Source organism: Ammospiza caudacuta, chromosome 2 (genome assembly GCF_027887145.1).
Source record: "Ammospiza caudacuta isolate bAmmCau1 chromosome 2, bAmmCau1.pri, whole genome shotgun sequence".
Lineage (NCBI taxonomy): Eukaryota > Metazoa > Chordata > Aves > Passeriformes > Passerellidae > Ammospiza > Ammospiza caudacuta.
Window position 1 is genome coordinate 90008150 of NC_080594.1, and position 16514 is coordinate 90024663.

A 16514-nucleotide genomic window follows, 5' to 3' on the forward strand; every position below is an offset into this window, starting at 1 on the left:
AGTGACAGGGCAAGAGGACACAACCTCAAGCAGCACCAGGGGAAGTTTAGGCTGGGCATTAGGAAATAACTGTTCACAGAAAGAGTGATTGGGCATTGGAATGGCTGCCCAGGGAGGAGGTGGAGTCACCTTCTCTGGAGGTGTTTAAGAAGACAGGATGTGGCACTCAGTGCCATGCTCTAGGTGACAAGGTGATGCTAGGTCACAAGTTGGACTGGATGATCTCAAAGGTCTTCTCCAGCCTAGTTAATTCTGTGATTCTCTATGTTTGAAATTGCCATACTAGGTTAAAAGACACAAAGCTTCACATATGGGAAATTACTGTATTTACAGTGAGACTTCTCCAGAATGTGGCTGGATCTCTGAGGCATTACACAGCTTGCTTGAATTTCCTGATATTGTGAAGAAATCAAACAGATGACTGAAGCTACAAATAATAAAAAATAACATTTATTCCCATTAAAAATAGGCATATATTAGACACAACTGAATAAAATTCACAAGTGACTAGAAACTTCATATCACAGCAGCAAACCAGGAAGCTCCTATGGAATGTTTGGGGGAATGACTAATAGCACACAGCTCTGTGGCACATATATTATTAATTTTGCTGAGGCAACACTGCAAAGCTGAAACATTATTATGAGAAAGGATAAAGAAGGCAGACCACTGGCTAATTGTGACCCAGAAAACAAGGCAAAGACCAGCTCCATTTCCTATTGATTGCTGTGGAATAGATTTGTTATTAAAAACAAGAGGAAAAGAATAGCAGCATTAGATGACATTAGATGAAATAATAAAGTACATTAAGGGGGAAAAAAAGATAATGGAATACACCAACCATCAAGAAAAATAAATACAGGAAACAAAAAAAAGTTCTAGCAATAAACATGCTACTAGAATATAAAGGCCTATTGTATTACAAGGCAGAAAGTGTAAGGCACGTGTCAGTCCTGAGGCTGAAAACATTTTGATGGGACCTGAAAAAGAGGCCACTGCCTGTTTTTCATGTCAGATTGTATGACTTAGGCAGATTCTTGCTAACAAAGAACCCTTGTATAAGGAAAAAAAAAAAGGCAGCACCTCTGGTAATTCCTTCTGGTTTCCAAAGGCTGAAGGAATGACAAGGGAAGACTTTGTCTTTATTCTAAATATAGCATATTGCTAAGAATTGCAGAATATTTTGAGTTGAGGGACTTATTATATTTTGAGGAACCCACAAGGATCAAGTCCAGCTCTTAAGTGAATGGCCCTTACAGGGATAAAACACATGACCTTGGCATTATTCACACCATTCTCTGACCAACTGAGATACTCAGGGTACCCAACTTCTGAAAAAACTTAAATTTTCTTTTTAGGGGACTCCCTTAGAGGTAGCAAAATACTTACTGCAGTTGAGAGTGGCATGAAAAGCCAGTCATTGAGCTTTAGAGACAGAGAGTAAGACTGAGAGGATCACACATCCTTTCCACACAATGCAAAGGATGGATATCAGGTATTTGGTCATGTATTATGGAATAAAAGAACACACAGGGGTGCCAGGGAAGAGATTACAGCTGTTTGCAGCCTTCCCAGTCCAAAATCCATTATGCAGAGACACATAAGACAACCCTAAAATGACTGTGTACTGAACACTACCACATCCATAGGCAAAGAGCTTGGAAATTGGAATGTGAAAATTGGGATTACTAGTAAAGTCTGGGAAATAAAGTATTACAGGACTGACAAAAACCCTGCAAAAGAATAGTCATGACTAGAATACAGGAATTAAAGGAAATAAATAAGAATGCTTATAAAAGGGGACCTGTGGGAGCCCAGCTTCCAATGACTGTTGGGTGGTCAGTTAAAGATATAAAATCCAAAACAGGCTCAAGAAAAAATCAACAGTAAAAATAGAAATGACAGTATAGAGGCTTTTGAAAGACATTATTGAGGGTCTGTTATGAAATCAAGATAAAATTTAGACATGGATGGTAATTAAGATTACAGAAGTACAATGAAGGAATCACGCAGTTTTGTTTCCTCAGACTGGAAAGTCTCAAACATTCTAAAACATATAGATTTTAAAAGCTGTGCTGCACTAAGTACTTAGAAGAGTTGCTTCTGTGGGCAACCAGCTGGACTCAAGCAGTATGTTTCAGTGTTACATTTTTATGCTTATGAAAACACTTATTAAAAGCAGTCATTTCTGATCACGTTTTCTTTGTGTGTTTAGTAAGAATGACATCCACTGTTGTTTCACGACAAGGTCTCAAGTCAAAGTCACAGTATCCAATGCTGAAAAGACCCTGCAGAAATGAACAGAATTGACATGCTGAGCATATACTCACCATGAAGAGCTCATTTTAACTTAATTAAAGAAGTCAAAGCATCCTTACCTTTGGTTTCTTAAAATAATCAAGACCCCTTCCTATCTTAATCATCCACCCATTGTTGAATCTGTTTGAAAAACGCACAATAAAAAGGTTACATCCACATGATGCACAAGCTCCTTGTTTCAATCACAATTATTTCCTAGTATCACCTACACCTGTGTGAACCACAGAAGACACCATTCTGTATAGAGACAACTATTCACAATTAAAAAATACAGAACTACAGAGGGCTGATTTCATCCAGTGAGGGCCAGTGCCTTTTATTTTGTTAACCACAGCCGTAATTATCTCAAAAGTTAACTATTTAACTTTTAGGGTTAAATAGTTTTGAGTTCAAACAATTGCCATTTGGTCATTTTTTATATCACCCACCTGATTTCTCGATCATGTATTGAGGACGAAAAGTTAATATTCAGTGTTACTCCATAATTTCTCAATGACTGTTTTATTTCTTCCAAGGCACTCATCTGTTGACTCCTCCCACTACCCTATCAAAAGTAAAAATAATGTGATGGGGTTTCATTTTCGTTTTTTTAACTATATATTCTATTTCTGGTCACCATTTCTTAAACTTAAACACCTTTCAACTCAAAACATTTTCAGTATCAAAGTAAACCAAAAGAAAGTAACTTGGATGAAGGCAGATTTACAGTTTCAAAGACAGGATAAAAAGCAGACAGTCTACAGGTATATTTGCTGAAGAATGTGGAGGATGAGCTCACTCTCAGCTCTTTGAAACTTGATATGTACTATTTGAGCCAAAGTAAATGCAGTAATAGTTTAAATAAGTGCAGTGGTAGTTTGAGAGATTTCAGCTCATGAAAGCCTCTAAAATAACAAATACAGCTGTTGGAAGAGCAAAAAAAAACCCTGTCTCAACAGATGCTTTGGTTTTTATGACATTTTCCACAACAAAACTTTCAGAGAAATTTCAACTTAAGATTTAGCTTACTCAGAATTTGTTAACCAGAAAACTCTGGACTTACAAAATTACTTATGTTCAACTATCTAGAAACAAGTCTATTTTTATATCTTGTTTTGCATGTGGCATCATCTGAGTACAGAGAATAGAACTCAAAATCTAGACACTTACCTCATCATAGGAAGTGAGGAGGTGGATTGTTTTCACCTTGCACGGCCCCTTAACTAGCATCTCGCAGAATCGTAGAAAGTTATACAACTGAAAAAGTTTTATTTAATTTAGTAGCTTGGAATTTCTCTAGTGGCTATATCTGTATCAGTTACATCAAATATCTACTTGCCTGATGAACCTGGCGAATGTACGGGTCCTCCACCCAAACTTCAGAAACATTCTCAGTGAGGTACTCGTGGAAAAGCTTTTCATAGCCAAAACCTGTTGCATTTTCTTCTATCCTGATTTGCTTATGGTATTTACTATCTGAAAGGAAAGTAAATCTCTGTTTAAGTAAAGGTCAGGACGTAATTCCCATGTTAAACATCTTGCGCATCAAACATTCATGTAACAACAGACATTTAAAAGCAAACAGGTACCTCGGGTACATCCCAGCTCAGGGAATCACAGAATGGGTCAGGCTGGAAGAGACCACAGCAGGACATCTGGTCCAACCTCCTGCTCAAGCAGGGTCATCCAGAGCACATAGCACAGGATTGTGTCCAGACAGTTCTTGAGTGTTATGAGTAGAAAAGTTGCCCATTTATTTAACAGGTTGCAGAGTTGACAGGTTGGGCCAGTTGCTGCCAGGGTGGCGTTCTAACTGTTTGTTGTTATAATCACCTGTTGTTATTGGTTTTTCGTTAACTTCCTGATGTTGATGGTTGGGAATTCCCCTTTTTTGTTGAGTAACACCCTGCTGCTTCCAGGAGGATGGCACCCGGGATGGTGAAGAGGAGGAGACATCGGGGTTGGCATGCAAATGGAGAAGCCCCTCACCAAACCTAGCAAAAACCCCTAAAAACAACGAGCCAACACGGAATTGAGGGATCGAAGTGATGTCTAGACGTGAGGAACAGAATCCAGTGTCCCTTTTTACCCCTCACCCTAACCTAAAAGACGTTGGCAAGACAGAGGACCTCGAATGTTAAATTGAAAAACTGGGAATCTCCTGGTGCTCTCATGAGGACAGAAGCCCCAGCTCTGCCCACAGACCAGCACACAAAGCTGCACTTTTCCATCCCTCCTCCTCCTCCGTGCCACTCCTGGAAGCAGCGGCGGCGTGAGAGCGACCCGTCGGTTCTTCCCACCCGAGCTGGTTTTTTAATAAAGGCATTAAAAAGGAGAAAGTTCTCCTGCCCTATTTATTTCATTGAGTATCTCCAGAGAGGGAAACTCAACACTCTGAACAATCTGTTCCAGTGCTCGGTGAAGAAGTTCTTCCTCATGCTCAGGCAGAACTTCCCGTGCATCAGTTTCTGCCCCATCCTGGTGATTGGCACCACCAGGAAGGGCCTGCCTCCCTCCTCTCGGTACCCCCCAATTTAGGTATTCATACCTTGTTTCTTAATGTGTTCTTTAATCTCCTCGGCTCTGGTCAGGTACTCGGATATCTTCTGCTGGTAGCGGTGCCTTTTTGCCTCATCAGTCGTGGCTGTGAATCACAGAAAGTCACGGGCCAGCTGAGCACAGGGGCCGGCCCTCCCGAGCCCTGCCCGGCCCGGCTCTCCCGGGAAGAGACCGCCAGGGCTCCAGCACTGCCCGTGTGTCCCCAGGGCCACCCCGAGCCCGGCGGCGGCGCCCGCCCGGTACCTTTCCTCGCCTGCAGCAGGAGGTCGATGCCCTCCTGGTAACACACCAGCGACTCCTGGAACCGGGACGCCTCGTCCAGCTGCACCGCCCGCTTCAGCGTTTCCGCCCCGGCCCGCTCCAGCGCGGCAATGCCATCGTTCCTCGCCCGCGACATGGACAGGGACGGGGACACGAACCGGAGGGCTCCCGACGGGAACGGGACGGGGAGCGGGGACTAGGCGGGGAAACGGAGGGGAGGTGCCGCACCGTTGTCCTTCCGCCCGCCCGGAACTGAAGTGCCGCGGCACCGGTGTCCGGCCGGGACGAAGGCTGCGCACGGCGATGGCGGCGGCGGCGGGCCGGGCGGGCCTGGGGCTTGCGGGCACCGGGAAGGTGAGGGCCTCGGGTTTGTGGGCACCGGGAAGGTGAGGCTCTGGGGCTTGCGGGCACCGGGAAGGTGAGGGCCTCGGGTTTGTGGGCACCGGGAAGGTGAGGCTCTGGGGCTTGCGGGCACCGGGAAGGTGAGGACCTGGGGTGGGGATTGGGGGTGTGAGGGAATCCAGGGGGAACGGGAACCCAGCTGGGGATCTGAGCTGGGGCTGAGATTTGTAGCCTCCGGGACAGTGGGGATCCAGGTGGGGTTCCGGGAAAGGGACACAAGGGGATCTCGTGGGGGTGGATCCAGCTGGGGATCCTGCTCGGGGCCCCGCTGGGAATTCAGCGGGGGATCCAGGTGGGGCTGGGACTCGTGGCTGTGTCATCTGTTCGCAGGTGTTCATAGCTGTAAGGAAAGTGCAGACAAGTTATGCCCTCCTCTCCTTGCAGGTGCTGGGGAACAGCCTGGAGGGGATGGCGTCCCCGGTGTGGGTTCGTTGTCTCTTTACCAGGTCCAATATTCCAGACTCGGTATGTGCTTGACTTGCACTTTATATTTTTTACATTTATAGTTTCAGTTTATTTTTGTTTTAGTTTTATTTATTTTTAATTTTGTCTGGTGCCAGTTGACTCTTTTCCCTAAAAGCATTCTTAAAGCCTGTGGAAAAACTTGCCATCCAGAAGCTGATCACAGGCTCCCTGATAAAATGCATGTGAATTAGGTGTTGTGCTGGTACAGGGTGTTGTCCGTGTATTTCTGTGTCATTCTGTGGCTAAACTCTAGAGTTACTATACTTACCAGCAAACCATTATAGCAATGTGTTTGACTTCATGTTATAAAAGCTAAATATGAGGTCACTTTATTGGTGCTTTGACTGCCTGAAAAGAAAAAGATGTAAGAATTTTTACCAAGGTTGAAGTGTGTTTTGGGCAGTAGTGAACTGCAGTACTGATGACTGGATATTTAGGGATAAAACTTCTGGTTTTGTGAACTTTTTATTCTAGGTATTTCAGCCACGGCCTGGAGATCATGAAAAGTATGGAGGTAACCCTGAGGAGCCCCACAAAATCCATGTTATCACCAGAATAAAAAGTGTCATTGGTCGCCCATATTGGGAAAAGAAGATAATCCGTGATCTGGGGCTGGATAAAGTATGATTGTTGTTTTTTATACTTGTGTATGTCAGAACTGTAGCACTAAGTTGGTGGGTTTTATAAAGACCTCCATTTTGCAGTCACAAACCAGAATTACATGTATAGCAGCCATAAAGCAATCTGAGAAGGTGATGATGTGTTTAAGAGTTGAGGGGAATGTTTGTGGCAAATGTGCTTTTAGTGGGAATTCAGAATATCTCTGTATGGTATTGCGCTGCATTGCATGAGGAGAACTTTGCCCTGAGAATTCTTCTAAAATAATAGAAATATGTTTGTAAATACTTTGAATTCAGGTCTCTGCAGGTCATATTATTCAGAAATTGTAGGAAGGCAAATAAAATTCATTTATCAGTGAAAAGGCTTCCAAATTCAGGATTCTAAAAGTTTGTGTCAAAGATGTGTTTATCTGAGTTTTTCAGACCAACTGCACATTATGCAAAGATTTGTCTAGTCAGTGTTATATTACAGAGAAAAAATGTGTGCTTGATCAATTTAAGATAAAACTGAAGAAAGCAGTTTTGCCCCTAAACTCTTGTATTTACATTTATGGTATTTTTAGCAGTTGGAAGGAAAATGCATTTATAGTGAAGTAAGAATAAAGATGGAATTGTTTTTTTACTGGAATCAAGTTTTGATTGCATATTTTTTATGTCTGATCTTGATGAATGGCACTTCTCTAAACCTTACATTTGCAAATGTGGTCTATTTTTGTTCTGGTAGTGTGCAAAGTTCAGTGAACAAAGATTTGGTATTTGGCAACACATTTGTAAAACTTGTTTTATCCCTTACGTAGGCACATCAGCCAAGACTGCACAAAAATATCCCTTCTGTGAATTCCAGACTGAAAGTTGTTAAACATCTGATAAGGTTTGTTAACTATTTATTTGTTTATTTGGAACATTTAATGTAACTCCCTTCTAGTCACAGGAGTTCACTAAGCAAATTCTTTTGCCTGTAGGATTCAGCCACTGAAGCTCCCCCACGGGCTGCCAACAGAAGAGGAATTGTCCAGCACCTTTCTGACAAGCAGAGGAGAGCTTATCATTAAAAAGCGCCTGAAACCTGTGGAGCAGAAAAAAATTAAGGCATAAGGTGTGCTGGGTGGATTTAGATTTTATAAAATAAATATTTTAAATCCCCAGTTGAGAGTTTGTGTATGAAAAGTAAAAATTCTTACTCTGGTATGAATGGCAAAGGTGGTATTGATGCTTAAAGAAGGATTGCAGGTGTACAGATACAAAATTCAACGTTGTTAATAGTTACCTGAAATATTAAATAATTATAGGCTCTCTGTCTTTGTGTTTTAATTTTGTGGCTAGATTGGTGCAGTTTTTGGCTAACTGTAAGTTCTCTTATTAAAGTTTGACTTTATTGGTAAAGTCAAATAAGCAGAGAGGTGAGTAGAATAGTTCTAGCTAATGATGGTGAGGACATTTCACAGCTAGCAGGAAAGATTTACAGGAATACTGCAGGACTTTCACTGCACAGAGGAGGCAATTGGAATTGGAATTGAAAAGCCCTCTGTTTAGTTGTCACATGAGAATTGGAGAGTGATTTACCATGGTCATCCAGATCTCACTCTGCTTGTTCCCTGTTACCGGGCTTGCAAGGGTTCCTCAGGGTGAGAGAGACAGATGAGAATCTTGACTTCATGATCAGAAGGCTGGATTTATTATTTTATGATATGTAATACATTAAGACTATACTAAAAGGAATAGAGAGAGAAGTTCAGAAGCTGCTATGCCAAGAATAGAAAAGGAATGAATAACAAAGGAGCTCTTTCTGATTCTGTCCCAGAGAGAGCTCGGTCTTTGGCTGGCCCTTAATTGTAAACATGGAACACAGGCCAATCACAGGTGCACCTGTTGCATTCCACAGCAGCAGATAACCATTGTTTGCATTCTCTTTCTGGGGCCTCAGCTTCCCAGAAGAGGGAAAAATCCTAAAGAAAGGATTTTTCACAAAAAATCTGTCCATGACAGTTCCCTAGCAAACAGTCTGTCCTCTGGCTTCTTCTGTAGTTTACAAAGCATGTGAACTCTCCATTTGGGAGTTATTCACCTCTTCATTGCTTTCTAATTTGTCTTTCAGGAAACCTGCTGTGTTCATATGTATCCCCTGATCCTAAGTGTTCAGTAAGAATAGCCTGAGAGCTGCAGTCCATGTGAAAGTTAATGCTTTTCCTTTTCTAGAATGGCAGACGTTAGAAATGTGGAGACACTGAAGAAAACCTCTGATGTGAGTTAGAATTATGGGCTGCAAGCTTATAAAATACTACTGTGTGTGTAATTTTATTTACAGTTTTAAGAACTGTGGCCAAAGTTAGCAAGCTGCTGCTGTATCAAATGATAAAGTAGTTTGCATTCCAGTCAGGATAAATTCTGTAATTTAACACGCCGTGAGCCATTCCCACATTAGACACACTGAAGAGGAGTTAATCTTAATGACTGCATGTTGTGAGAACATGAGAGGGATGCAGTCACTGAGAATTAGTGTTTATCCTTTCTGCCTGCTTGCAGAGAAGAGTAAACACCTGTAGGAGTTCAAAGGGGACAGGGATATAAGAGCTGGAGGCACTGTGCAGAGGGAAGAAGATAGGTGTGCTGGTGTTTGAGGGTTTTTAGAATGAGGGGAGAGATGACTATCTTGATTCTATGTGTCAGAGGCTTGATTTATTATTTTATGATATACATTAAAAGAAAATTAGTACTAAAACTATACTAAAAGAATAGAGAGAGGATTTCATCAGAAGGTTAGAAAAGAATGAATAATAAAATCTTGTGACTGACTAGAGTCTTGACACAGCTGGATTTGTGATTGGTCATCAAATAGAAACAATTTCCATGAGACCAATCAAAGATGCACCTGTTGGTAAATCATCTCTAGACTACATTCTACAGCTATCAGATAGTTATTGTTTACATTTTTTTTCTGAAGCTTCTCAGGAGAAAAATCTTAGTGACAGGATTTTCTTAAAATATCATTAGTAACAGGCTGTGGTAGTGGCACTGAGGAGTGCAATGGCCCCTATGGCCAGGCTGAAGCCAGAAATGAGAATTTGAGCTGAAATAAAATAGCATGGGAGAACTGATAAATTAATAACTTTTCAGATAAATTAATCATTTTTCAAATAAATTAATGTTGCTTTTTTCACTTCCTACCTTTCTTCCAGCATCTGCACAGCATCTTGTGCTGCAGTGTGTTATGACTGCAGTCTCTGCAAGGTGTTGATCATATTCCCACAGGGAGGTACAAGCTGGAGTTTGAGCCCTTTTAAAGGACATGTGTAGTGCATCCAAGGCACAAGGCATTCTTTAGAGAGATGGTGCAAGTACTAGGACACAGAAAATTAGGCAAATGGATCTTGCTGCTTGTGGATAGCAAATAATAAGACTTGTGGCTGGATCGGTGTCCCGGAGCACCAGGGCCAGGCTGGGTCAGCCTGGCTGGGGGCGTTCGGGGTTCACGTCCGTGGCGCTGCAGCCTGGGGAGCTTCCAGCAGAGGGCTCTGCCAGCTCCATCCCACACGCTCTGTGTGCTCTGTGTATGTATGTGAGTGTGGATCTCTGGCTTTGCAGCCTACAGAAGTGCTGCAGGGTATCCCGGAGGGCCTGTGTTAATGAAAAGGCTTGGTACCGTTCACAGCTGAAGAAGTGTCTGATAAACTATGGACACTGCAGGCTCCCACATGGAGAGAAGGCAAAATACATAGTAGCTGTTATTTCTGAGTAAGATGCAGCTGTAAGGGATCTTTACAGAGATGTTTAATTGACAAGCTGACAGTTTCAATGAAAAAGAATTTATTTTTTTTAACTTTTTAATATATGTGTATGTTTGGGTGTTTCTGAAATGGTATTTCCCCTAAGGGCCCCCACTCTCCCACAGTTAGTCTGCTATCCCAAACCTTCTCTGTTTGAGCAGAGATTTGCTCTCAAACCCTAAAACCTGAACCAGCATCATGCACAAACACAGTGTCTGCCCACACCCTTTCAGTAACAGAGCTTTGTAATGCTCCATGTAGATCTTTGTGAAGCACAGGTAAGAAACTTTTTGTGTAGAGAACAAACAGACTGACTTAGGATGATTGCAAAATTCAGATTGGAAAGTACTTTTCTGGTCTCTAGTCCAACCTACTGCTCAACACAGAGCCAGCACTGAGGCCAGATGAGGTTGCTCAGTGGGTGTTGAAAGCCTCTGACAGGGACAGCTCAGCCTCTCTCCAGAGCTGGCACTGCTGTTTTGTTCTGCTGTTAGACGTGTATTTACAGATAAAACATAACGTGGGTAAAATCTTGTTAAGTGGTGTTACAACTTCCTTGCAGCATTAATCTGCTGCTTGAGAAACTACAGGCACAGATGAAAACTCTGGATATTCTCATGATGAAAGATAAAAATTAAAGGCAAAAGGCAAGTTACATTTTGGACTGTTAGCTGTGTTATCTTTTAAGTTTTTTTTAGCCTTAGCTGGAAAAAAACCCATTGCAAGTTTGTTCTTGTTCCTGGCTTGTCCTGCCCCATTCTTATTGTGTCTGGAGAAGAAATTCGGAATGTTTTAAATTAGAAGCAAAGTATGCAATCAGGGCCTCTAATCAACACTCAGAGATCTCAATATCCATTTTTCCTATAAAACCTGGCTCTGACATCGCCATCATTGGCATGGTTGTGTGTTCTGCCAATACCCATTTTGTCGTAGGTCTCACAGTGTTAACTCCTGCATTATAAGATGAGATCCCACCCAGAAAGAAGGTGAAAGAAACATGTAAACAGAGGTGCTACTTCATCAGTAAATAATACTTCAGGGTTGCCAGGATAGGCAACCAGGAAAGGTTACTTTTTGTAGATGGGTATAGAACCATAAAACAAATGGGATGGAGAGAGAAGGAGTAGAGCCCACCTATTGCCAGGCTTGCAAGGGTTCCTCAGGGGTGAAGAGATAGATGAGAATCTTGACTCCGTGATCAGAAGGCTGGATTTATTATTTTATGATATGTAATACATTAAGACTATACTAAAAGGAATAGAGAGAAAAGTTCAGAAGCTGCTATGCTAAGAATAGAAAAGGAATGAAATAATCAAAGGAGCTCTCTCTGATTCTGTCCCAGAGAGAGCTCGGTCTTTGACTGGCCCTTAATTGTAAACATGGAACACGGGCCAATCACAGGTGCACCTGTTGCATTCCACAGCAGCAGATAACCATTGTTTACATTCTCTTTCTGGGGCCTCAGCTTCCCAGAAGAGGGAAAAATCCTAAAGAAAGAATTTTTCACAAAAGATGTCTGTGACACCCACCCTTACTCCTTGCAACTGAAAAATATCATGGTATTTGCCAGGTTTCAAGAAAAACCTGCTAGAAGGCTAATCTTATTCTTCTGTTCCTTTTAGTGCATACTAAGGAATATTATTCCACATGAACACAGGGACTGGGATGTGTTTAGCTTTCTGTAGTGCTTACAGCATTATCATGCTTGACTTTATATATGTGAAGTGTTTCAAAGCTGACAAAACTCAACCTCTGAGGTGCTGTTCCTCTGTCCAAGATGGAGATTTTTTCTGGATTTATCATCCTGTATAAAATCTCTGTCTTGTCCTAGGTGCTCTTCAGTGTCCCATGGCTTGCCAAACTTATGGTATGGTTGCCAGCCTGAAAGTGAGACAGCAACATCACCACACCAGATACTCCAGTACTTATCCAGAGCTCTTTTTTGCTTACAGGCTGCTGGTGTTCATTTTGGTCCTCAGTCTCAGGATTTACCTCTTTTGTTACTCTATGGAGAGGACACAAGCACTTCTCATGGCTCAGGCAAAGCCAGCAGATGTCTGAGGTCCCTTTGGACACAGAAGAGGAATGCCAGCCCTACTTCCTTGTCTGTCAGAGTCTTAAAAAAACAGCACAGCTGCTGTTGAAAAGGTGACAGTATGAAGAAATTACTGCAGGATTACTGCCGCTTCACTGTTTCCAGGTGCAAGGTGACTGCCCCTCTCCTCCCTAGCTGAATCAAGGGTGAGAAAATCCATTTCCTATAGGGATCTCCCCTTAATCCATGAGGTAGTAAAGCACAAGTCTGAGGGGGCTGGAGCTGTTAGAAAAACAGATCCCATGCATGCAGCAAATGTTTAGGGATTTTACAGATAAGGCTACAACTTGGCAAACAAGCTAAGCACAAATGTAGGCATGAATAATGAAGCAAGATCCCCCACAACCGAGTCCCCTGTGGTGCATAAAGTATAATTAACCTGATGGTAGTAATTGCAGCCTACAGCATGCTCAGTTTAAAAAGGTGCTTTTTGAAAAAAAAAACTTATTATTTAAATGTGAAATAAGAACAATTAATCTCTTCAATCCCACAGGAGTGCTGGGAAGCAATCATCAGTGTCACAGTGTAAAAGCAGTCTGCTCATGCACTGATGCTCACTCAGGTCCTTCTCTGGTGCTGGGAGCTGACAGCCTGGTCAGCATGGGCTTTAGCCTGGCCAAAGACTTGGTTGAAAAGGCTTAGGGGGTTGCCTTTCAACAGGGTTCCTGCCACTCTTCTGACTCTGCTTCAAAGGAAGAATGAGATTTATGTTTTTAAGAAGGTTGACCATACCTGTGTTAAGCCAAATGCATTCCCATGGTCACTCAGGCTGTCCTTCAGTTCTGTCCCAGCCCTTGAAAGATCACACCAGCAATCAATCACAGCTGGAGCAAGACCCTCACCATTGCCAGCTTTTGCCATCTTGGCCTGGTATTTCTCCATGTTCTTCTGCTGTCTTCTCTAAGGCAGGAACTTCTACAACATGACATGCATGACTTTGCCTTTCATTTTAGAATCCAAACACAGATTTTCTAAAGGTCATTATGGCTGAGCTGACATTTTGAATCCTTCTGAATCTGTTTAGAGTGAAACAAAGATAGATTTAACTAATTTTACTGAAGGATACCTTAGAAATCAATACATAGATGATATAAAAGACTTTTTTCTTCAGATTCAGAGGGCATTTCTCTAGCATGCAGATTGAAAGTGAGGTGAGTCTTGTTTTAAATCTAAGCCTTTGTGTGCTTTAGTCCCAGATTTAGTCCCTTTGAATTTATGAGTATAGTGGAGAAATGTTCAGAAGTTGATTTTCAGGGAAACTCTCAGTGGAGAGAGAAAAGTAGGTTCAGAGGTTGGATGCACCCAGAAGACTTTTGTTTTTTCTGTGATGGTCTTAAATGTCATCTCAAAGTCAACCCTATTCGCAACATAAACTATGTGCCCAAGTAGGGTCTTATTTGATTGATTGTGAAAATATCTGCTTGCTTGGCACTGACTGAGAGTCAGAGACCAGGATCCATAGGAGGCATGAGCCTGTGCATGGGTGTAAGGGGGGAATGAACAACTGAATTAGTGCCTACCTACACAGCTCACACCATCTGCTTTCACAGTTGTCCCCAAAGCACCAGTTGTGTCAACATTCAGTATGTTCCCATAACACTCTGAACAGCCTAAGAACACGTGCTGGTTTCAGCTGAAACCAGCACAGAGCAGTCTTTACAAGCAGATGTCAGGCCAGTGCAATGTGTGACTCATGCTGTTAAAATGCTTTCAGATCTCTGACTGAAACCCATGGCATCCTTTTGATACTAGTGCAGGTGTTTGTGCTAGCAGATGCAGTCATGGTGTGTATGGCCTGCTCTGGAGGGGATTACCTCTTAGTCATGCTAGCTCATGTGCCTTATGAACTGGTGCTTTGTGCCCAATTCATCTCCCCTAATTACCTAAAACTTAGCTGTCCTGGTCTAAGCTTGTGACTTGGGCTGCCTGCATGGCCAGTGGAGGAGGGCATCTCAAAAAGGCAGGTTTTCTATTCCAAAATTTTTTAAAAGTAAAGAAAAAAAAAACATGAGAGTCAATTGAAATCCTACACTATTTATTGGCTCCAGCTTGCTTTTCCATAGCTACAAGAAAATCAAACAGAAACATCCTTCAATTACACCCATTACAGTTTATCTGACTTGCAGATTGTTTGACTTGCAATTTATCTGCATTTATCTGTTGTCTTAACACAACATTGCAGAAGGGAAAACACACAAACATCAACTGAGAGGAACATTTCATCTAATGGAGTACAGACTTTGGTACAGTGAATCATTTACAAGAATATTAGACAAAGATCACAGACCTGACATGTTTGCTGCAGGATGTCTCCCCACATTCTCAATGCACTTCCTGGAGACAAATGGGCTTTGTATCTGCTGGCAGTGTTCTGGAACAGCTGGCTCAGAGCTCTTCCCACCCCCACTGGTCTTACAAGAAACAGAAACACCTAACAACTTGTGCATCCTCCCAAACACAGCAGGGATTCTGTTCTACAGCAAAAGCACAATTATAATTGTAAAAATGAAATAGCTTTTAATTTAATTTTAAGTCCCATTGCTAGGAGCCATGGAGGAGCCTTGTTTGAAAACGGCTGCTCCCCTTCAGTTCTTGGAAGCAGTAACATGCTGACAATGGGAAAATGGGCTTCTGGCTTTAATGACATTTTTGAAGGCAAAGATCCAGGAACAATAACACGACCAGAGCTGCAACTGCTCAGCATTCGGATATGCAGAGACTACACCAGGCCCCTCTTGCACAGGAACAACAAAGGTCGGCAGCCCCAAATTAGCAGGCGGTGTGGTTTCCAAGCTGCTGTAGCTGTGCAGCAGTCAGGAAACAGCCGCTGGATGGCAGAGCTCCCGCGGCAGAATCCATCCTGACCCGCTTCTCCCCCACGGCAGATTTTGAGGGTGTGAAATGCCGTTTTGCTCTTTCAGCAGCTCTTTTACATTTTTAGCGGGGGAATTCGTCCCGTGTCATGGCACTGAGAGATTCTGTAAGTTTTTGCTGTGCTGTTGATACTTCCCATAGAGAATCAGCTGCACAAAGTCACAGCAGCTCATGCATGGGGCTCTTCAAGTTCACAATTATGACTGAGTGTAAAGAAGGTTGAAAAAGGAAAGTGCATCTGACAGGAAGAAGAATAGAACAGATGTGGCTCAAAACAAGTGACATTTAAAAAAATTCAAAAAGCCCTAAAGGTGATTCACAAACCAGTAATCTCCAAGTGGCCTGTGCTACTATTCCCTTATTTCTGGGGCACAAACATAAAGGATGTACTAGTTTGCTTCTTCTGCATCACAGTAATTGAGGCACTCCCGCCATGACCAACTTTACTCCCTGCCCCTATTCTCTATACAAACCTCCTTTGCCACACCTGGACAGTTTCACCTGAATTCCCTGGGTCTTTATTTACACTCAGCTAGCTCTTCAGCCTCCATCTAGAGCAACCTGACAGCTCTACTACTGAAATATTTTGTGCCTGTGGTAAGTGTAGGACATCCACCTGTAGTATATATAACAAGGGTCACAGTGATCCATTCAATATCAGTATCCATGATCCATTAGCAAGCTCTTTATTGATCACAAGAGTCTCAGGGCAGGGACAATTTGGTTTACCCAGAAGCCAGGCTGCAGGGCACTGGGCCAGATCTAGTACCAGCTACTCTTCACTCTTCTCTCATGTGTCTGGCAGGAAGGAAAAATTGCCTCTGGCAATTAAATGGTTCAGGGAAAACATCTGTGGGATAATCTGGTCCTCTATTATGTCATTTATGGCTCAGGCATGCAGCTGTGCCTTTTTAGAGTTTGTCTTCATTTCTAGAGGAAAGGTACAAAAATATGCTGCCAGGATTTTTATTATTATGACAAGAATCTATAAACCTGGTTTCTGTAACTATGCACACACCCAAACCCCTTTAAAAACTTTGTTAGTTTCTTATCTGAATCAGCTAAGGGGTGGCTGAATAAGCAGGGGATTAATAAAATAAACCTGATTTAAAGGACAAAAATGAGTCAAATTTCTCCTTGCCTGCTTTGGAACAAGAAACCTTTCCAGTTCTTGGA

General features: G+C 42.4%; 3 protein-coding genes across 3 annotated transcripts; 1 reads left to right on the forward strand and 2 right to left on the reverse strand.

Annotated features, from left to right (window-relative positions):
- Positions 1 to 428: 428 nt before the first annotated feature.
- MITD1 (microtubule interacting and trafficking domain containing 1) lies at positions 429 to 5338 on the reverse strand. The gene is made up of 7 exons (XM_058825203.1): positions 5101 to 5338; positions 4847 to 4942; positions 3638 to 3774; positions 3469 to 3555; positions 2748 to 2863; positions 2379 to 2439; positions 429 to 2288 (listed from the first exon to the last, which is right to left on the reverse strand). The coding sequence occupies exons 1-7, from the start codon at positions 5252 to 5254 to the stop codon at positions 2193 to 2195; spliced, it is 747 nt and encodes a 248-aa protein (XP_058681186.1). The 5' UTR covers positions 5255 to 5338; the 3' UTR covers positions 429 to 2192.
- Positions 5334 to 7750, forward strand: MRPL30 (mitochondrial ribosomal protein L30). Its single transcript, XM_058825204.1, has 5 exons — positions 5334 to 5472; positions 5905 to 5985; positions 6460 to 6606; positions 7403 to 7476; positions 7568 to 7750. The coding sequence occupies exons 1-5, from the start codon at positions 5422 to 5424 to the stop codon at positions 7698 to 7700; spliced, it is 486 nt and encodes a 161-aa protein (XP_058681187.1). The 5' UTR covers positions 5334 to 5421; the 3' UTR covers positions 7701 to 7750.
- A 3464-nt stretch (positions 7751 to 11214) lies between these two features.
- On the reverse strand, positions 11215 to 14758 carry LOC131572427 (lysozyme g-like). Its single transcript, XM_058825603.1, is given in 6 exon segments — positions 11215 to 11303; positions 11306 to 11346; positions 12122 to 12159; positions 13197 to 13364; positions 13989 to 14065; positions 14752 to 14758. Coding segments are annotated over 6 exon segments (420 nt in total).
- Positions 14759 to 16514: the final 1756 nt, after the last annotated feature.